At 43.8% G+C, this 22,198-nt stretch overlaps 1 protein-coding gene across 1 annotated transcript in view; it reads right to left on the bottom strand.

The window, feature by feature from the left end:
* Nucleotides 1–22,198, bottom strand: part of usp43b (ubiquitin specific peptidase 43b) — a 103,014-nt gene that overhangs the window by 27,438 nt on the left and 53,378 nt on the right. Inside the window, exons 4-6 of the mRNA XM_079519821.1 lie at nt 19,869–19,961; nt 11,978–12,113; nt 11,060–11,204 (exon numbers count right to left, since the gene is read on the bottom strand). Coding sequence (XP_079375947.1) covers nt 11,060–11,204; nt 11,978–12,113; nt 19,869–19,961 — 374 coding nt within the window. The remainder of the gene's footprint in view (nt 1–11,059; nt 11,205–11,977; nt 12,114–19,868; nt 19,962–22,198) is intronic.

Raw genomic sequence — 22,198 nt, 5'->3', positions numbered from 1 at the left:
CTCACTCTCTCTCTCTCTCTCTCTCTCTCTCTCTCTCTCTCTCTCTCTCTCTCTCTCTCTCTCTCTCTCTCTCTCTCTCTCTCTCTCTCTCTCTCTCTCTCTCTCTCTTCTCTCTCTCTCTCTCTCTCTCTCTCTCTCTCTCTCTCTCTCTGCTTGTCCAGATTTCGGCACCCACTGTCCAGCATTGCCCAGGTTATTTCATGCATGATGAAATAGAGTCTGTCTGTCTGTCTGTCTGTCTGTCTGTCTGTCTCTCCCTCTTTCTCTGGTTGTGGTTGCATGGTAAAATAGTCTCTCTTTCTCTCTCTAATATCTCTCTCTCAAAACAGTGTGACCGAGTGAGCAAAATCTCAGACGACAAAGATCTCGATGAAACTGTAAAGAGAGCCGTCCTATATCATCAGCAGCTGTCCCCCTCCGTCCCACGCTGGAAAGTAGGACGTGTAAGGCGCCTGCTCAAAAGTGCGAGGTGATAAATCACGCAGTAAATTAGGCTCGCAGCCATGGCGAGCAAAGGTATTGATCGATCCTCGGCGGCCATGCCTTCCCCAAATCACGGCGTTTCATTAAATTGCCGTTGTTCATGCCGCCTGACGTGCAATTCATCACTGCCGATGGCGAATGGCATGCTGATGCATCCCGTGGTCAGAAATCAGCACATTTGCAAACTTATATTTTTACACTCCACAATCTTGTTTTGGAAAGACTATATGGAAGACCGCTGGCACCTCCCACAGCTCCAACATGATGACCTCTCTGATTGTGGCTGATGGACCCTCAACAGCCAAAGTGACAGAAAGCATGCTTCATAGGCTTTCAACGCAGTGGTTCTCAAAGCAGGGTCAGGAGACCAGCAGGGGTCCTTGAGGGGTTCCATGAGGTCCCCAGCAAAACGAGGAACAGTTTAAGAATGTAAGCTCTATTTTATACTAGCATAGGTTTCAATATGTCCACCTAGTACAGTATAGACAGTTGTAGAATTCTGTACTAAATCTAATCTAACCACAAGCGCCTTCTCTCATGCGGACCCCATGTTCTCACATGGGGTCCGCAGGCTAATACATATCGATTTGAGGGTCCTTCACATGAAAATGTTTGAGAACCACTGTATTAATGTAGCCTATTCATGCCAGCCTAATCAATCTGGTGATAAAACTTGTGTGCTGCAATTTATGTACATGAGCATTGACCTCTGTCAGTGAATGGAAATGATTAACGGGGAAGCAGGGTGGGAAATCTCTTGTTAAATGACCTGCAAAACACATTGATGAAAGTGGTCAAAATGCAGAGGTCACCTCACCACCACTGACCTGTATCATTGTGAATTACACAGCAGACTCAGGCGCCTCATCGCTCATTAATTTTTTTTATGGCCCGCTGTCACAAATCTACCGTTTCTAGACGTCGTACCAGCAAGGTTTCTTTCTCTGCTGGCTGAATTACAGCCTGCTTCCTACCACAGAAAATGAGTGATGGTGGAGGTATGCTGTGTGTGTTTATATGTTGATGTGTTTAAACATCCTGGTATAGATTTCAGAAGGTCTGGATGTAACGTAAACCCACTTTCCCCCCCTTTCTAAAGCTGTCTTCAAACTGCAGATTAAAACGCTGTCGCAGACCAAGGGAAGGAATTTATGATGATCAAATTCCACAGTTTTTATCCACCTTTCACTGGGTGTGATCTTTACACCGCAGAGAAGAATCTGCAGGAGATACTGTGTTTGCTCTTGTGCGACAATAAAATAAAAAAGGCTGTAGGATTATGTGATTAGTGACAAGTCTAAGTTCAATTTAAGTTTCGTCATTAGCTGTTTTTTATTCATGTGAATAAAACCAGATCAGCTGCTTGATAGACGTGAGACTCACTGTCCCTTCAACAACCAGGGCTTGATTCTGCTTGTCTTTCTAGCAAATGGGTGGACACTACGGAAATCATATGCTACATGATAAAGTCTTTGTAAAAAGAGCAAGAACATTAGCCACATTTGCCATATACAGCAGCAACAAAAGCAAATAAGCAAGGTCTAATGATTTAGACCACATTTTTATACAAATTCATACTACTGCAGTAAGCCAAGTCTAAACCAAGTACTGTCTAAACTAAGTACTGCACCCAGTAATCCAGTCTGGCAGTGTGCCGCGGGTTCGACTCCCAATCCTGATGGCCTTTACTGCATGTCACCCCCCCATCTTTCTCCCCATTTCCTGTCAGCCTACTGTCTATGCCTCCATAAAAGAAAATTAAAAAAAGTAAATAACTGAGCCAGCTCTAATTTTCACAACCAGGTCAGCTCCAGCTGTTCTTCTAAGTCTTATTTGAATCCACCATTATTTCCAACTTTTCCAACACAGACATTAGACAGACATTAGACCTGGTTCTGCTGCGCCAGTAAGCTGGGCCTCTGAATAAACGTCTTATGTGTAAGCAAGAGGAGGCTGTCACTCCCCTAGACTCCAGGGGCTTTCAACCTCCTTTCATTTTCAGTTCTCCAACAGCCACAGAGAAGTGGATGAACCAGACTAAACACAGCCAGACTACGTGGAAGCCCATAATTAAACACCTCTAACCTCTGGAGAGATATACTCTACAGACGAGACAAGCACACCATGCAGCCCAACCACCACTGCACTGCTCTGCTAAATCCCTCTACTGGAATAACATTCATGGCCTTTGCATACACACAGAAAGAGGCTTACTAAGTACTAAGGGTTTGACGACGGTAACCGGAATGCTCGCCTTAAAACACGCTCGTCCTCTTTTTTTCCCCGCCGACCTCACGCTGACCGCTCGGTGGGGGGGTTCTCGTTTGTTTTATTGAGAATAAGGTTAGAAATAACTTCAGGGTTAGGCATAGTTTTACTGAGATTAAGGTTAGGAATAAGGTTAGGTTTAACCGTTTAGGCATAGTATACTGAGGTTATGTTTCAGAATACCAGGCTGGGCAGGTATGGGCATAGTATACTGAGGTTATGTTTCAGAATACCAGGCTGGGCAGGTATGGACATAGTATACTGAGGTTATGTTTCAGAATACCAGGCTGGGCAGGTATGGACATAGTATACTGAGGTTATGTTTCAGAATACCATGGCTGGGCAGGTATGCCGGTTGTACGCCAGAGGCGTGCCAGCATTCTGGTATTCTTAACGACTACTTATTCTTACTATTTTACTAATCTTTCACGATAGTTTTCGACTAGTCAAATAGTCGTCTTTTGCCGATTATATTAAAGTAAGTAATGAAAATGGTATTTTGTAAAACAGGTAGTTCAAGCGTACTGCAGATTGTCACACTACTGTATGTAGCACCACAGTTTATGAAAAGAAAAAGAACATTGTTACCCTGGTTACCCTGCTGGTTGCTACAAAATAAATAGTAATGTGTTATTACACAAGATGAACAAAATGAGCAGTTGTATGTTCGGTGTAATATTTATATTTCATGCACACGCATGCGCACGCACGCACTCACACACACACACACACGCGCTCGCGCGCACGCACGCGTCCGCACGCGTTATAGTCAATAAACAAGAAGTCAATGTCTAAACTACTGGTTTACAACGTAAGGGTCCAGGGACAAATAGAATTGCATGCAAGAAATAGCCGATCTACAAGCTCACAATGTGCTGCACACAGGGAGGGCACCCTGTCAAACAGCCACTGCTGACCTAGATAGTGACCAATTTGTGTGCGAGCCCACTCTCATTATTGGGGTTTCATCAAACAAGTGTTCCACTTCGGTGACGGTTGCACCTAAAGCCACGGGCACTGCTGTCCGTGTGTTGCCGTGCCACTAGACTGAAGCAGATGTGTAAAATCCTTGCCAATGACTCCACAAGTGGAAACTCAGTGGGGTGAGACAAAAGCATATTACTGCCATGGCAATGGATGAAGAAATTGTCCTTTAGCAACATGACTTCTGGTGGCACTATTTTGGTACACACATGACATTATAGGTGAACATTTAAAAACAAAAGTGAATTCCCTAAATAGCAAAAAAAAATACCAATCTACAATGTGAACTTGTAGATCTGCTATTTCCGTGGTTTGTTTTGTGCTAAATGGTGCTTATGTGGTTAGAGGGATGCTCAAGTCACTTGCTGACTGCACCGGCCTGAGGCTCTGTGCTTCGTCGCCTATGAACTGGTTTGAAAATAAACAGTCTATCAACTGCTGCCAGATCCCAGGCCGTGAGATCTCTCAAGGCATGAGCTCATTTTTTGGGAATCACCTGCACTGGAGCATGTTCTCTGTTTGTGGTGTAAATGCAAGGAATGTGAGAATGGAGACTTCAAACAAAGCAGCTCGGTTATCTGTTCCTCAGCCTTTGCTGGCAAACGACATGATACTGAAGTCAGAAGATTCCTTTAACGCCGCCGCTTGAAAACAAAGGGAATACTTGTGCCATTGTGACATCATGCAGAGTTCATTACAGATGTTTCATTACTTGGAGACAGAAGAATCATGTTGCCCTTGTGAGCATGTCGTCAATGGCAGCTGTTTATGACCTCCTAGACTGTGAGACTTTGACATTGGCCTCGCCCTCGTCACACTTGAAAAGCACTTTTTTCACATCAGGATGCTTTGTACTGTACACATCTATCTGTAACAATGAACTCATTTATTAATTCTTTCCTATCTTACATGACCATCAAATGCCACTCAGGCAAAACAAACTTTCCGTCTCGCCTCTTTTACAGAGCCTGTTCAAGGCAGGATTGTTGTATCATCATCATTCATCCTGTCCTGTGCATAAGGTCAAGATGGAATAGGGGGGTAGCCTTGGAGCCGGCAGTGGAGATATTAACATTGTCTGCTGTCTCCAAAATATACATTTTTCAGGAAATAAAGAAAACCTTATATTTTTAAAACAAAACAATACAGCCTCATCAAAGTTGGTGTTGTAACTTTATATATTGTCAATTACTTCCATGAGAGGGGAAGCGGTGGTGGAGTTAGTTGCTTTAGCAGACATTTTTACCATTGGTTCAATATTTTCAAAACAACACACAGACGTAAAGGGTGTTCAATAGCACTGATTTATATCAAAAACCTCAAAAATTGAGTTATGAGGTTTCCTCCCGACAGCAACAATAAGGAACAGGAACAGGAACATGATAGGGGTGTGAATTAAGTCTAAAGGCCCTTTTGCACACAGAGCTATTTATTTTCTTTAATGAACATTCACTATTAGTCCGGCAGCCGAGGTGGACGGGTGGGAAAATTTGGTATATAGTCTTTTTTTATTGGCCTAAAATATTGTCTATATACATACATACATTCATGAATCCACTTGCTGACCGGCTTTCACTATTGGGCAATCTTTTTATAGGGGTTTCTTGTGACCCTACCATTAACATCCAATGGCAGGAAAAAATGTCAAACTTTCCTTATGCTTTAAGACAAGTGATCAATGATTCTGAATCCATTCCAAGCATTCGTTTTGCACAAAAAACACTCCTTGGGATAAAAACAGCCATAGCCACTTGCCCAAATGTGCCCAAATGTGCTGAGCTCATCACATTTGTGCTGACGTCTATGGCCGTTTTTAGCCCAAGGAGTGTTTTTTGTGCAAAACTAATGCTTGGAATGGATTCAGAATCATGAAAACCCCCTAGTTTGACATGTCACATGCTACTTAAAGCATAAGGAAAGTTTGACATTTTTTACATTTTTTCCTGCCATAGGATGTTAATGGTAGGGTCACAAGAAACCCCTATACAAATAATTGCCCAATAGTGACAGTTGGTCAGCAAGTGGATTCATGACTGTATGTACAGTATATAGACAATATTTTAGGCCAATAAAAAAAGACTATATACCAAATTTCCCACTTTAAACAAAAGAAGCCTGTCGGCTGCCAGACTATACAGTATGCCCTGTTTTTAAATTCCTTAAAAGAGCATTCAGTGATTTGGGTGATTTGGAAAAAAAACCCGGTCCATCCGGTAACAAGATGTGCACATGCACACGCTCTACAGTGGGGGAAGTACAACAGACCAACAGCACTCGCACCAATGCCAGCCACACTCGATCATGATTGGAGGAAGGCACCTCTCATCCTGATTGGATGAAAGCTTTGCCACCCAAAGCCCAAACCGAAACTAGGTTTTTTTGACCCCAGGGGCTCACTGGGGACAGGGAGGAACTCCTTATATGGTCAGCACACTTTATAGTAGGGAGGATTATCCAAAAAATAAGAAAAAATAAGTGATAGTTGAATTAAGTGAAATCACTGAATGTACCTTTAAGTTAAGAAGTTAAAAGGTGATTTACCAATGCAAAATGTAGTGTGCAAAAAGGCCTTAAGGACTGCTCTCCTTTCTGACTTGAACCACTACCCATGCTTCAATGTATCCTTCAATTTATGTACTTCTGATTGCACAAATGCATTGGGCGCATGAATCTATTGTAACTTTACACCGTTGTTAGTACAGGCCCACACCTGGGTGCAGATCAGTCATTTTACGGCATGGCTATTTTATATTTGTTTTGTTTTACACTGCACTCCCTCAGTGGAGCTGAGGGTCAGAGCACCAAGTCTACTTTGTCACACATACACACTCACACAGAGATGTGTGGAATTCGTAGTTAGATTTTGTGACAGTGAGTGAGTCACAAAACTCATTGGGCGCCATAATTGCCTTTTGACGCCTCCGGTCCAAACGCCCCAGGCGCCGAGATCGCCTTTTCACGCCTTTTTTTTAATATGAATTGATTAGGGTTCACAACTGTGTCCTGTACGCGCTCATAACAAAAAAAAACAGAAATTAAAATTCCGCTGGCTTATGCTGTCTATGAGGACGCATGGATAATGCATCTAGTTATGTGCTGTAAATACCATGGAGGTGGCTTTGCTTGGTTTGAATAAAATACTCTTGTGGCACACACAAACGCACGCACGCACGCACACACACACACACACACACACACACACACACACACACACACACACACACACACACACACACACACACACACACACACACACACACACACACACACACACACACACACACACACACACACACACACACACACACACACACACACACACACACACGACCATTTCACTACTTGCCATCCAAGTCCATATAAGTAGTTGGTGTCAAACCGAGGTGAAGACTACATTAAGAAAAACAATGAGGTGGTTGAAATTAGGCAATTCATCCTAATGTTGATAAGCATGCCGTCTTTTCTTTCCGTCTTTTATTTATTTTTTATTATTTTCTGTGCACAGTGAGATTAAAGAATCTCTTGCTGCCTGCAAGCTTTCTTTAATAACGCTATTTAAACAGAACCCTGTTATTATGTTCATATTGCATCTTCTGTTCTTGCAGAAAGCACCTCTGCTGATTGAGATGGAGTGACTCATTATGTACTTGAGTTAGCACATCCACTCCACACAATCATATCAGCATCTGTACAGATTGAGAATACCAAAGGTCAAAGGTCAAGTTTTGAGAGTATGTAATTTCCATATGGTGATGTATTTTTATTTCCTAGTGAAAAAGCAGCTCAGCCAATCACAGTGATGGGTAGCATGTGGATAATGAGCCCGACTATGAGCACTGAGCATCAATATCTGGAAGGAGGCGAAATATCATTATTTATTTATTTATTTATTTATTTGTATTCTTTTTGGGGGCTGAAAAGGCCACTGCTGTAGAAAAATATAACTCTATGAATTGGACTTTTCATATAAAACATGTTGCATTTGATATGTAACTATATGTCATGATGTGCTTGTAGATCTGTTCCTTTTTGAAAGTGACACCACCACTGTACCACGAAATATAAACAACGCTTTAATGGATTCACAATTTCCGGCGTACTTTACCTTAATTAAGCACAAAGGAAAGCCTCCGTGTCTGCCAGGCAATCAGGAGGCTGCTCTTAAAATGCCTTTCACTAAACAGAGGGACATTTTACATGCGGTCTAATGACATGCCAGGCCTACGTATATGGACATTATCCATGGCGATAACCTTTCCCTTAACGTGGAAAGGGCTAATGAGAGAACCAGCTGCTCTAATGAGACCCTGGCGAGAGCTGGGTAATCTGGGCTTTTATCTGCTTTTATTATGTCCAGGCTGGTGGATTCAGCATTTACTCACTAATAAACCAGTTTGTAGATAAAATGATTAGGAGCCTTGTGCAGATCAACAAAAACAACCACATTTTTTATTTCATTTTTTAATAATAGCATTTGAAATAGTGACATTCCTGAGGCACCGCACCTTCTGGTGGATCACAGGTTAATTCTGGGGGCAGAAGGAAAAATTACAATAAAGGGCCAATTATTGTATCACTGCAACAGTTTAGCGGAACGCCTTTATTCATCTGAGAGTTTGATTTATAGTGCACTGATTTGCTCCAAGCATGGGACACATGCTGTGTCTCTGTAAAATGGAATAAAGTGTGTAGAAAAACAGCAATCTAATCTAATCTTACTTTACCGGTAGTTCTTTGCACTGGGCTGTTTGTTATAACCCATTCTCATTCTGTAGTTATCATATTTTGATATTTGACTGCACCATGTTGATGTTGATGAACGCGGACCATAGCATTGAGGTTAAGGTTAGGTTAAGTGTTTGGGGTTCGGGTTGGGATAAGGGTTTGGTGTAGGCTTAACTTAGAATGGCCATGGCCCGCGTTAAGTTGACATACAGTACATGACATGTGAAAGGGTACCCTCAGTTTCAGTATGGGGAGTCCAGAGTTACGGGACAAAGCATCAAAATATGATAATACACACATACTAGTATTAGTACATAATAAGGAATTAGAATGGGCTGGTAAGAGAACAGAGTTCACGGTATATGTGAATCACCAAGCGTGTATTGATTTCTAATACACAGTATGTTCCATTAGCAGATGCAGTTAAAGTTTATGAGCAGTGACATGCTGTTGTGATTTAAAGAGGCATTATACACAATTAGATGCATGGGCTGTGGGATCAAGTCTTCAATACAACCCACTGTTTTATTTTTTTTTTATTTTTTTACATGTTTGGTCAAAATAAATTACTGATAATAAATAACTCATCCCGGATGAAACCAGGTAACTCTATGTCTATGTTGACAGGGAATTTTAGTGATTCTCACAGATCTGTGAGCTGCGAAAACGAGGAAGACATTCCGTCTGGCCGAGAGCAGTGGTGACTTGTGATGTGGACTAGTCTCACTATCAGACTTAGTAGGCAGAGAGAGCAGGCATGATAAAGAGTCCTGGGTGGACTCTCTCATCTGTACTGAGGCCAGACAGACAGGCATGAGGCCACACGTCTCGACATAGAGAAAGAAAGAAAGAGAGAGAAAGAAAAACACACGCACACGCACGCACACGCACACGCACACGCACACACACGCACACACACACAGGAATCACACACACACACACACACACACACACAGACAGACAGACAGACAGACAGACAGACAGACAGACAGACAGACAGACAGACAGACAGACAGACAGACAGACAGACAGACAGACAGACAGACAGACAGACAGACAGACAGACAGACAGACAGACAGACAGACAGACAGACAGACAGAGGAATCGAGAAAGGATGACAGACAGACAGAGGAATCGAGAAAGGATGACAGACAGACAGACAGACAGACAGACAGACAGACAGACAGACAGACAGACAGAGAGAGAGAGAGAGAGAGAGAGAGAGAGAGAGAGAGAGAGAGAGAGAGAGAGAGAGAGAGAGAGAGAGAGAGAGAGAGAGAGAGAGAGAGAGAGAGAGAGAGAGAGAGAGAGAGAGAGAGAGAGAGAGAGAGAGAGAGTTATAGGTCTGGTCTGAAGAACACAGAGAAAGAAGGTCCAGTGTGGGGTAATGTTGCCATGGTGTTCACAAGCCTTACAGCCCAGATCAGAGGGCAGCGATGCAGCAGAAAGGAAAGGGGGGCAAGGCGATCGCATCCAAAACAGTGGTGCCAGTTTTCACCTTGGTTGCAAAGAAATCACTTCAAACGTAGTAAATCATTGAAAACATCCAGCCGGCCGCTTGAGTCTGACTACAAAGCAGCAAAGTAATTTGCAGATGTCTCTGTGAATTTACATGCCTCGATACGGTTCCCATGGGCTGCTGATACTCTACGTTTCCGGAATCTAAAAGCAATTTTTTTTTGTGTGTTTGTGTGTTGTGTATACTAGAAGCAAGCTCATTACCATGTTCTAACAGAGCGTTTTGCAGTCGGTAGTGGTACAGCTGTTTACTCTGATGAGTGCCTTTATCATCGGTACAAAATAAGGCAGGGGACACGCATCATTAACATTATTGAAGCAATGAACTCCCATTCATCTCTTACTGTAAAAAACAAGTGGAAAATGTTTTAGTTACCTTTTCTTTCTTTTGTGTGTGTGAGAGGGAGAAGGACAGACATGCAACATAGATCTCGAGAATCAATGTATGTATATATGTTCTGTCATTATAAAGTAGGGACGTTTTCACACACTTTCAAACAATAATTTTGGGGGGATAGCAGATCGACAAGTTCACAACACATCGTGGTGCGACACGGCATATTGCGGCGTGGTGCATTGTGAGCTATTTCTGCATGACACATACAACGATGTATAAAATAGGGTTGACATTCTGGCATCCTTCTGCAGAGCAACTAACAAGGAAAGAGCAGTGCCTTGCTCACGGACACTTCAGTAGGTAAATAAACAGGCATTGAACCTTACTGCAATTATAAATAATAAACTTGATTTGTAGCAGCTCAAACAAGCTTACAGTCAAAAGAATGAAGGCCTTTTAACATGTAGAATTCTGGCGACCGTGTAATTAGTATCACACATGGACACAAACCTCAATGAGCAACTATCCTTTCCCAATTATTTTTAGTGTTTTTCCTTTCCTCCCTACAGTTTTAAGGTTACCGTGTCATTTACATGCAGCATGGGCTCAAATGAAACTACAGACACAGCAGTAACGCTGCCGTGCCGTCCATCCAGCCAGTGTCTACTGCCACATTTCAATGAACAGACAGCGTGTGGTCCACAGTGGCGGTGTCATGCTTTGAAGTGGTTGCTAGGGGTTACCTGAGATTCGTGTTGAGCCTCCCCTGATGTAGAGAGGCGGGGCCTGGAAGGCATAGACGTTGTCGTTCTCGGCTATGCTGTTCAGATCGTCCTCATCAAAGAAAGAACGCTGGAACCCCGTGGAATAGATCTCTGTCAGGATGACCTAGACACGGACACGCACGCACACACCAGAGAGATAAAAGGGAGGTTTCGCCTTTTGGAGTGGCATTATAAATCTCAGAACTCTAAACTAGTGCTGCACGATTCTTGCTCAAATGTGAATGTCGATTTCCCTCCACAAGAATTGAGATCACGATTCTCATAAGATTCAAATTTTTCATGAGTCAGTAGTTAGTCTGTAGTTGCTGAACATTTCTACATTCAAAATGTGGCACCTGCTAGACAACTACTGTGGCTTTAAACAGACAACATCAACGTGCTTGACTTAGACCTCTAGTAGTCTCTCTTGTAGCAAAAACATAAGAGTAACTAACTACAGTATTTGACTTTGTGAAAGTCTTGCTTATTGTTGTTAATTGTTGTCATAGTGTCTTGATCACTTTCACTGTTTCATGTCCTTTATGTAAACAAAAAAGAAACTTAAGTGTAACTATAATGAATTGGACAGCCAACTAGTGCTGCATGATTCTTGCTCAAATTTAGAAATGAGATTGCATAGGTGTCTGAATTAAGATTGTGGTCTTATTTCGATTCATTGTGCAGCACTACTCTAAACCTGAACTCCAGAACTCTACCGATGTTAAATCAACCACAATTTTCGTTGCTGAGCTCCTGCACTCCAGATGTGTGCAGGACAACGTACTTGTATAATAATAATAATATCTGGGACTTATATAGTGCTTTTCATGACACTCAAAGACACTTTACATGTGTGTATGAAGAGTGTGGAGAGGTCATACGACCGCTGTGCAGTACCTGGTCGGGAGAAATCTTTCCCTCGTCGGCCACCATCCTCCTCAGGCAGGACAGCGAGCCAAACAGAGGCACAGCCAGGCCGATACGCAGGTACCGCTGTCCCTTGGTGCTGAACACCAGAGTCACACACAGGGGCCTGTCGCAGAGGACACACACACACACACACACACACACACACACACACACACACACACACACACACACACACACACACACATACACACGGTCTGAACACCAGAGTCACACACAGGGGCCTGTCTCAGAGGACACACACACACACCGTCTGAACACCAGAGTCACACAAAGGGGCCTGTCGCAGAGGACACACACACACACACACACACCGTCAAGGACAGTGTTGGGGAATGGCTTTGAGCTCCCAACACCCTCCTGCCATGTTTCATCAAAGCCTCCTGCCCCACACACCCCCTTGCCCCCCCAATGACCAGGGACGGACAGAAGGAGAACAAGTTCCATGAATAAATCAATACATTTTAACATTAATAATAGATCATTAGGACCTGGTTTTACTTTATGTGTGAGAAATAATGGCATCTCTACTGCATTTTTTAAAGGCGGGGGAACACTGGCGCTGTGACCTCTTCGGGGGCCGTGCTGCTGGGGTTGGTGAAGGGACATCCAGTACTGTAATGGCTTCTCTGGAATAACAGCACACCCTGAGGGAGTGTATACCGTACGACCAGGGGTCAGGGGTCAGGTGGACACACCCTGAGGGAGTGTATACCATACGACCAGGGGTCAGGTGGACACACCCTGAGGGAGTGTATACCGTACGACCAGGGGTCAGGGGTCAGGGGTCAGGTGGACACACCCTGAGGGAGTGTATACCATACGACCAGGGGTCAGGTGGACACACCCTGAGGGAGTGTATACCGTACGACCAGGGGTCAGGTGGACACACCCTGAGGGAGTGTATACCGTACGACCAGGGGTCAGGTGGACACACCCTGAGGGAGTGTACCGTGCGGGGGGCAGGAGGTCAACATGGCCCAGCCTCAGACAGGAGCCTGTTCACATCTTCACTGTCCCACATGGGGAAGTTGCGTGACTGATCGGCACACAAACACAACACAGTAGACACAGGATGAAAACAATCAACAACGTGACAGATAATCGTCTATAAAACAGTTTAAAACATAATAGGAAGTCATAAAAGATCTTTCTGGACAGTGTGACACACAGCCAGACTCTTTACAATAGGTTTTCCAACTAACAATATTTTGATTTAAAAAAAAAAAACAATAATATGTATACATGTATATATATATATACATGTGTATATATATATATATATATATATATATATATATATATATATATATATATATATATATATATATATATATATATATAACCACAACAAACGTTTAGGGAAAATAAGGAGCGATGTGGAGAGGATATTGAGCTCATCAAGAGACAATCAGCACTTGGCGTGGGGAGATATATTGTGCTCATGAGCTTTAGGTAGGGCTACTTGTCAATCAGGAGGTGTCCAGAGAGTAGGGAGACCAACTCCAACCACTATAAATGCGTTAGTTATATTGCATTAACTCTGACATACACATTGGTTAAAATAACTAGCTTTTGTGCTAATATGGAACTTGGAAGGCTGCTGGTAACTGCAGAGAAAAAAGCTCGTTCTCAGATAAAGGAAAACTGCCCTTGAGATGTCATCATGAGCATAATATGCTCACGATTAAATATTATTTAATCGTTGTGGAGTTTAACACAGCATATTGAACATAATGAAGTTGAGAAACTAGCATGGCCTGCAGTGCAGCCTCCAAGAACACAGTTGGGAATGGACCTCTGTAGGAATTCAAATAATAACAGAGGATTACAACTAAATATTGAAGGAAGACTGCAGTGAACTTTACTGAGGTCTGGGGGCTATATAACAAATCCATTCGTGAACTGAATCCCATTTTAAATCTATGGTAGGGAGTAGGTCACACAGTGTTTATCATCTTAAGAATATGAGCTGGGGCAGGGGTAAAGTACCTTCCCCCCACAACAGAGTCTAGGACTTTGAATCTACCGTCAGCACGGAATGGAGGAGGAGCAGGACGAAACAAGGTACTACATTCTCCCAGTGGGGGCTCCTCAATGACAGGTGAGCCAGTAGCAAATAACAGCAGTGGCAAGCGAAATGGGAAAAAAATGGGTAAAAAGAATTGGCTACTCTAAATAAAAAAATCACACCCGTGTGAAGTGAGTAGTGCAACTCCGTGTGGGGGTCCCCGGGGGGAGGGGGGGGGGAGTGCCAGACCCCCAGCAACGCGCCCAGGGGGCCGGGCCGGTTCCGGCGTGCTGCCCCACGTCCGAAACGGTTGAGAAATGACCGTGTGGGGGTCCCTCTACTGTACTGTACTGTACTGTACTGTACTGTACTGTACTGGCACACCCGAAATCATCATAGTTAATATGTGCGTGTGTGTTTGTGTGTGTGTTAGGTTGCGCACAAGTGGTGAAAAACAACCATGCTGTTTTCGTGCTCAGACGCACCCACCCAGCCAGCCACCCAGCCACCCACACACATAGCTCCGTAAGGGAGTGGTTGCACCACTCAAAAATCAAACCCGTGTGAAGTAAGTGGTGCAACTCTGTGTGGGGGTCCCCGGGGGGTCCCAGGAACTTCCCGGTTCCGGCGAGCCGCCCCGCGTCCGAAACGGTCGAGAAATGACAGAGTTACCGTGTGGGGGTCCCCGGAACATCCAGACCCCCAGGAACATGCCCAAGCGATTGAGAAATGACAGAGTTACCATGTGGGGGTCCCCAGGGGGTTGCACCACTTAAAAATACAGTATATAGGATTATGAGCTGTCAAATTTACAAAACTGATTTGCCCAAAAGAAAGAAAGAAAGAAAGAAAGAAAGAAGGAAAGAAAGCACCGCAGGCAGTGTCATCCCACATTAAAGCTGTGAGAGGTGAAGATGTCAGGTGATGCAGGCAGATGGCAGCCAACTTGTTTTTATCACAGCAGGATCCAGAGGACAGACAGCAGGTCAGAGATGCTGCTGTAAAGTCCCAGTCTGCCACATGAACCCTCCCCCTTCACCCCACCCCTCTCTCTGTGAACTCACAGTGAACCGTTTGCTGGAAACCAATGTTTCAGCGTACTGTAGCATCCACATCTGTGTACTGTACACACAAGTCTGCGTACTGTGCCTCCGCGTCTGTGAAGTGTTCTGTACATGCAAGTCTGCGTACTGAGAGAGAAAGAGAGAGTGTGTGTGTGTGTGCAATACACTAGGCCTACTCTGTAACTGTTTTGCGCGTAGTACAGTACAGTACAGTACATTTATTATGGAAATAATGTCATTAAGCAGGATCTGTTGCAAATAGGTGTGAATTAGGTGTGAACAGTTACATACTGTGAATAAAATGTTCAATCAATCAATCAATCAATCAATCAGTTGTATTCAGATTTGAGCATCAATGTAATGGCTAATATAACATTTGTAGGTCCATATCTGTTGATGGTATCATGGTACGGTATGTGTGGTGTGTGTGTTGTGAGAACGTGCTGCACCCTTGGGCACCACACTGTGTGAATGTCCATATCTCACCATCTATTTAGTCATTAGGAAATACAATTGTTTTGTTTCATCAATTCCAATTGTATTTGTTTATCCTGTATTCTGTGTGAGTTTTCTCTCCTGAATTGATCAAATTGGTACAGTATTCCAACCTGTAGAGAGAGAACCTTCCTTTAAAACTGTAATGTGATACTATGATTGTCACCAGCACAACTTAATAACACCCTTTGAGTTTCTTTGTTTTTCTTCTTCTTTTCTTCTCACGGTACGGTTCCGGGTCGATCCTAATAAATGGGTATGTTGAATGTTAGAAAACACTCCAATGGAAATTGAAGCCGTGATTGCATGATTAGATTGGTGACACCAGGCTACTGTGATAAAAGAAAGTGTGTTTAACACAGTGTGAATGTCCAAGTGTTTAGATTAGTGTGTTTCACACAGTGTGAATGTCCAAGTGTTTAGATTAGTGTGTTTCACACAGTGTGAATGTCCAAGTGTTTAGATTAGTGTGTTTCACACAGTGTGAATGCCAGTTGCTAGTTGAATAAGTGCCAGACACATGTTTACCCAACAAGATACAGTAAATGTTGATTTATTTTAACTGCATGTGTGCATGAAGGCTTTCGTATGGTTTAGCTGCAGGTGAGTTCATCTTTTCACACAGAGGAAGATGAATGGAAGTCTTAAAAAGGCAATCCATCAGTTTTCCCATCTTTATGTACACCTTCAAAAGTACATTCTCTCACTCCCATCAGCCTCTCAGCAAACAGCAATGATGGGGTGACTTCATGCCTGGTAAGCCGTTTGTCAGAATGCGGCCCTTCTAAACAATTTCCCGAATTAGCCGGCTGGGCTGGCTGAACTTGTATGGACTCTTTCAAAGATATATCTGTCAGAAAGGATGAAAACGGCTTGCGGGGGCCATTTAATAGGGACTGCTGCTGACAGAGTGTTAAAGATTTAACCGTCACAAAGTGGCCAAGAGACTTGGCTCTGAGACGCATGTCATCAAAGAGACAAATGTCATATACTGTAGGGCGACTGTGCTGTATTCTCACGCCAAACCTCTGAGGGCTACGAATCATCAACCAGTATGTCTAGAAGATTGGTGCAGCTGGTGTTGACTACTAAATGTGAGTGTGGTGGCCCAGGATATGTTGGACTTTAAGGGTGATTTATATTTATACTTATAGTTGGGTGTCAGAGTCAAGCAACGAAAATAGAATATCTGCTTGTAGATATTCTTGTAGATCTGTTATTTCCAGTGTGCAACACAGAACCAAGTATATCAAACCCAATTTTTGCAGATGATGTGGTCCTGATGGCACCATTGGTCCAAGACCTTCAGCTCTCACTGGACTGGTTCGCAGTCGAGTGTACGGCGGTTGAGATGAGGATCAGCATCTCCAAATCTGAGGCCATGGTTCTCAGCAGGAAACCGATGGATTGTGCAATCCGGGTAGGGAATGAGACATTACCCCAGGTGAAGGAGTTTAAGTATCTCAGGGTCTTGTTCACGAGTGAGGGGAGGACGGAGAAGGAGATCAGCTGGAGAATCGGAGCAGCAGGGGCGGTATTGCAGTCGCTGTACCGCACTGTTGTGAGGAAAAGAGAGCTGAGCCAGAAGGAAAAACTCTCTGTCTACCGAGCAATCTTCGTTCCTACTCTCATCTATGGTCATGAAGTGTGGGTAATGACCGAAAGAATAAGGTCGTGAACACAAGCGGCCGAAATTACATTTCTTCGTCGGGTGGCTGCCATCTCCCTTAGAGATAGGGTGAGAAGTTCAGTCACACGAGAGAGACTCAAGAGTAGAGTCGCTGCTTCTTTAGGCCAGTCAATCTAAGCTAAAAAGGGGCCTGACACAAATTAAATTGCAATCGTTCAAGGTTTTTTATGATCCTTAGGGTCATCCAAATAACATATTAAAAATGGATTATTATATAGATTTTGGATCATGGTAAATTCAGGGGTTGAACGTTGGGGTACCATTGAAAACCTACGGTAAAAATGTCAAATTTGAATTATGCTTTAAGTAGCATGTCAAACTAGGGGTTATTCATGATTTTGAACCAATTCCCAGCATTTGTTTTGCACGAAAAGCACTCCTTGTGCTAAAAACGGGCATTAACAGCCATTAGTAACTTCCTCCCCCAGGAGGAAGTTACTAATGTTGCTCTGGAGAGGGAAGTCTGGAGCTCTCTGGTGGAGCTGTTTCCCCCACGACCCGACTACGGATAAGCGGTTGAAGATGGATGGATGAAGTATACTGTATCAAGCCCAATATCAGACACGTGCACACACTCTTTTGACGTGTGTGTGTGTGTGTGTGTGTGTGTGTGTGTGTGTGTGTGTGTGTGTGTGTGTGTGTGTGTGTGTGTGTGTGTGTGTGTGTGTGTGTGTGTGTGTCTCTGCTAACACACCAGATGTTGTTGTAGTCAATGAAGAGAACAGATCAGTTTTCATTCTTGAAATGGCCTGCACCTTTGATTCTAGCTTAGAGGAAGCCTTTATGACCAAAGTCATTAAGTACCAGCCGCTCCTCCAGACCATCATTGATCTAGGCTACGTACACAGTTTGGTTGTAAGAGGCTTCCAACAACTTGGGATGCCAAAAAAAGCAGCCAAACGGCTCGCGAAATTCTGTGCAATCTCTTCCACGGTAGCCGCCAAATATGGCGAAGACACTGTTACTTGTACCCCTGAAGGGTGTGTGGGTATTTGTCCGGGATTTGCTGATTGCACTCTGTACAGCACCTTGTAAATATTTGTGTCCTTGTATTGTATCTCTTATGTGGACATAAATAAATGATTAAAATGTGTGTGTGTGAGTGTGAGGGGGTGTGTGAGAGTGGGGGGCACACAGCTGCAGCTCTACCCATACATCTGGGGTGAGGCGTTAGCAGCTCTACAGCAGTTCTGTCATTAGCTCCATGTCTTCGTGTCTGTGCCATCCCCATCTTACCACGACCGGAGAATGAAGCAGCTGGTGGAAGACGGAATGTTCAAATGTAAAGTGCAGAACAGTAGTGGAAATGGTTCAGTGTATGCATTGGAGATAAAACTAGAAAAGTGCATTCCTCGGAGCATGGATTCCCACCAGGGCCCGCCAGACTTTGGAAGGCAGTCATAGCCAATTGCAATGTGTTGGATTATCGATCTCACGCAAGTCTCTGCAAGTAGAATTTGAATAACTGTATGGGGCGACTGTGGCTCAAGAGGTAGAGCAGGTCGTCCAATGATCCATGGGTCGGCGGTTCGAATCCCGGCTCCTCCTGTCTACATGTCGAAGTGTCCTTGGGCAAGACACTGAACCCCAAATTGCTCCCGATGTGCTGGTTGGTACCATGCATGGCTTCCGCTGCAATCGGTGTATGAATGTGTGTGTGAATGGGTGAATGTAATGCACAATCTATGTAAAGCGCCTTGGATAAAGGCGCTATATAAATGCACCATTTACCATTTATCTAATGGTGTTCTTAATTAAACGAACCACAGCCTGCTTTGGAAAATGGTAGTAGTACTTACTACGATAAACATACCAGACCACCTGTAAGGTATGAAAAACTGTGGGAAAAGAGAGACACATAGAAATGGGGACATGAAGAAAGAGGTAAGAGATTCAAAATGAGGGGGAGTGGATGAAAAGGAAAGAATGGGGGCCTCCTTTGTTGTACATGCCTATAGCTCCAGCTGACCTGTGAGGGAGGTGGATGGGTTACTGTGACCTGAGGTGAATGTGACATTGTTCCTCTTTACTCAGAGGCTGAGTCCTTTACCTCAGGGACGACCCGCTCCTCAGCTCCAGACGGTATTGTCACTGTAGTAGTAGTAGTGGCCAAAACTTGTCCCTACCCGACTCCTATTTTCAAGATGGATTGCAGTGATTTATTTCCCCCTAAAACATGATCATCAGGTACTATGATTATACTAGGAGGAAGATTTTGTGTACAGAAAGTGTTAAAATTATGTTTTTTATGTGGCCACACCCACCAGTTCATTTATACCTGGTTTTCATCTTAGCACCACCCACCTGAACTTAAGCCTCGCCTGCAGCTGTTATGATGATATCAGGGGAGGGGTTAGGGTTATGATGTCACTAAACGTGGTGTATTTATTTTGACTCAAAGGCTTTCCGCTTTCAGGAAGAAACCAAAAATACACAGTATAATATATTATAGAATATTAAAACCACACCTGGGGGTCTATTAGAGTAATGTTAACTCCATAGACTTTTTTCTGGAATCTATTGAAGTGTCTTGAAAATGTACGTACGTGGAACGACAATTTCCAAAACAGTAGCAGGCCTGACTCTGGAGCAGGTGCTCACCTGGTCTGCCGTAGAGGGATGGGGAGGGAGATGCAGCTGAACGGGTCGAAGGTGTTGCTCTGCTTCAGGCAGTGAGGGCAGGTGAGTGAAGACCTACAGGAGGAGAACAGTATCACATTAGCCACACCACTGAAGAAGACCTCTCTCTGAGAAGCGAGCATGGAAATGGTGGTGTGTTTGTACAGTTTTAGACCGCGACGGTGGGGTGCCGTCTACAAGCAAACGTGAGCCACGAGAGACACCACCGAGTGCGCTAAAGCATGTGGCTATACTGGCCAATCACAGCATGTCTTTACACAAGTGCACTGACCAATCACAGCGCGTCCTTACACAAACCCACCACCATTTCCATGGTTGCTTCTGAGAACAACAGCATCACATTAGCCACCACTGAAGAAGACATCTCTCTGCAAACCAGACAGGCACGAGGCACCGCACCTCTATCCATACTTAAAGATGGGGTGCAATGGTTTTTGGGGTTTCACTCTGAAATGGAAGGCTGTCTACTACGTGCCGTGGCTTATTTCTAACCTATAATGTTTTCAGATAAATATTTTAGAGTGCTGATTAACTTTAAAACAAGTAATACACTGTCTGGAATCTGGATATCATCTTGAATGAGATTAAAAACGGAGCAGTTCTGTAATCAAAACCAGCTGTTTGGAGGAACACGCAGCGATGGGAATCAACCAGGTGAATGAAATCAAGATAAATTTGTATTCATGCAGGGCTCGGCACGTCATCACGCATCACGTTTTTATGGACTTTTGATATAAAAATACATAAAATGTCCCATTGTATTAGATTGTTTGGTACAGTATGCCCACATGATGACCACAGATATGGTCTAAAAGTGTGAAAACACATTCTTAATTTCCCTACGTTCAACCCTCTGTCCCTATTTTGGGTATATCATTATAGGCAAAAAAAATGAAATAACTTTAAATTCTCAAAAATGTCAAGAAAACATAAATAGCAGACCTACAAACTCACAACGCCTTGTGATGCGACACGTTGTGAGCTTGTAGATCAGCTCTTTTCGTCCTTACGCCAAAATATGCATATAGGGCTTAAGTGGTTAAATGCGTCTTGCTCTGAGCACGCCTGCGGCTAGGAATGAGGCACGTCCTCAATTTTAATAAGATGGGAGAACAATGGAGTCAGAGTGAACCCACGGCTCCGCGCGCAACGCCTTGATCCGACCGACAGGAAAGGATTGGGGAATGAGTGATGTAAGTGGTGAGAACGAGAGAGGTGGGTGGGGGGCGGAGTGAAGGAGGAGCCCCCCTGGGGTGACGGATCCTATAAATGGGAACCTGCGCAAGCCATTTCCAGGTTGTTGCATCATCCTCTCACCAGTGCCACTAATGATCTCTGTAATGCCGTGACGCAGTGCCGAGCGGAGAGAAAACGGGAGCTCCGCCGGGAGCTGCCCGCCCCCTACACCTGTTTCCTCTGCATCTGAACGCACAGCACGCACACACACACACATACATGGACGACACACACACACACACACACACACACACACACACACACACACACACACACACACACACACACACACACACACACACACACACACACACACACACACACACACACACACACACACACACACACACACACACACACACACACACACACACACACACACACACACACACACACCTCTTTTTTTTGCCACAATTACACTTTGCTCCAACAAATCTACCCCTTCAGGAGGAAGTTGCTTATTCCGGTTAGGTAATTTGAAGAATGAGTCAGATAATGGCATTTCCATGCCGCCTGATTACTGGAAGTGCTTTTCTTTGCACTGGGCAGTCAGGCCTCTCCTCTCGCCTCCATGGGATTTTAACCCATTTTCACCTGAGATCAGATTCTAAAAATGTCTTCGACATCCTGACAGTTTTCTGAAAAAGCTTCTAAGTTTCTATGTCAGTCGTTCTTCGATTTTTCAAAAATAGCAGACCTACAAGCTCGTAGCGCGCCACTCGGTGGCGCGCTATGAGCTTGTAGATCTGCTATTTTTCAATAGCTAAAGCATAACATAATGCTAACACCAAAAGGGGTTCCCACCCAAATGGGTTAAATGTGTAGGATTTAATATCAGTGAAATGATGAATGTCACTAACCACTTACACGGTATACACTCTGCCGTATGACAAACACTGAAAACAATAAATATATAAATCTTCTTTCTTTTAGATTATTTTGAACTTTTTAAATTTACATTTAGCCTATAATGACATTCCCAAAATAGGGATGCCGGGTTGCTATTCCTTTACAGTCAGTTGTAGCCGGTGTCATCTCACCTCATTTCAACATTC

Source organism: Electrona antarctica (assembly GCF_951216825.1).
Source record: "Electrona antarctica genome assembly, chromosome: 14".
Lineage (NCBI taxonomy): Eukaryota > Metazoa > Chordata > Actinopteri > Myctophiformes > Myctophidae > Electrona > Electrona antarctica.
The sequence above is the reverse complement of the archived record's forward strand: the minus strand, read 5'-3'. Positions and strand labels throughout refer to the sequence as shown.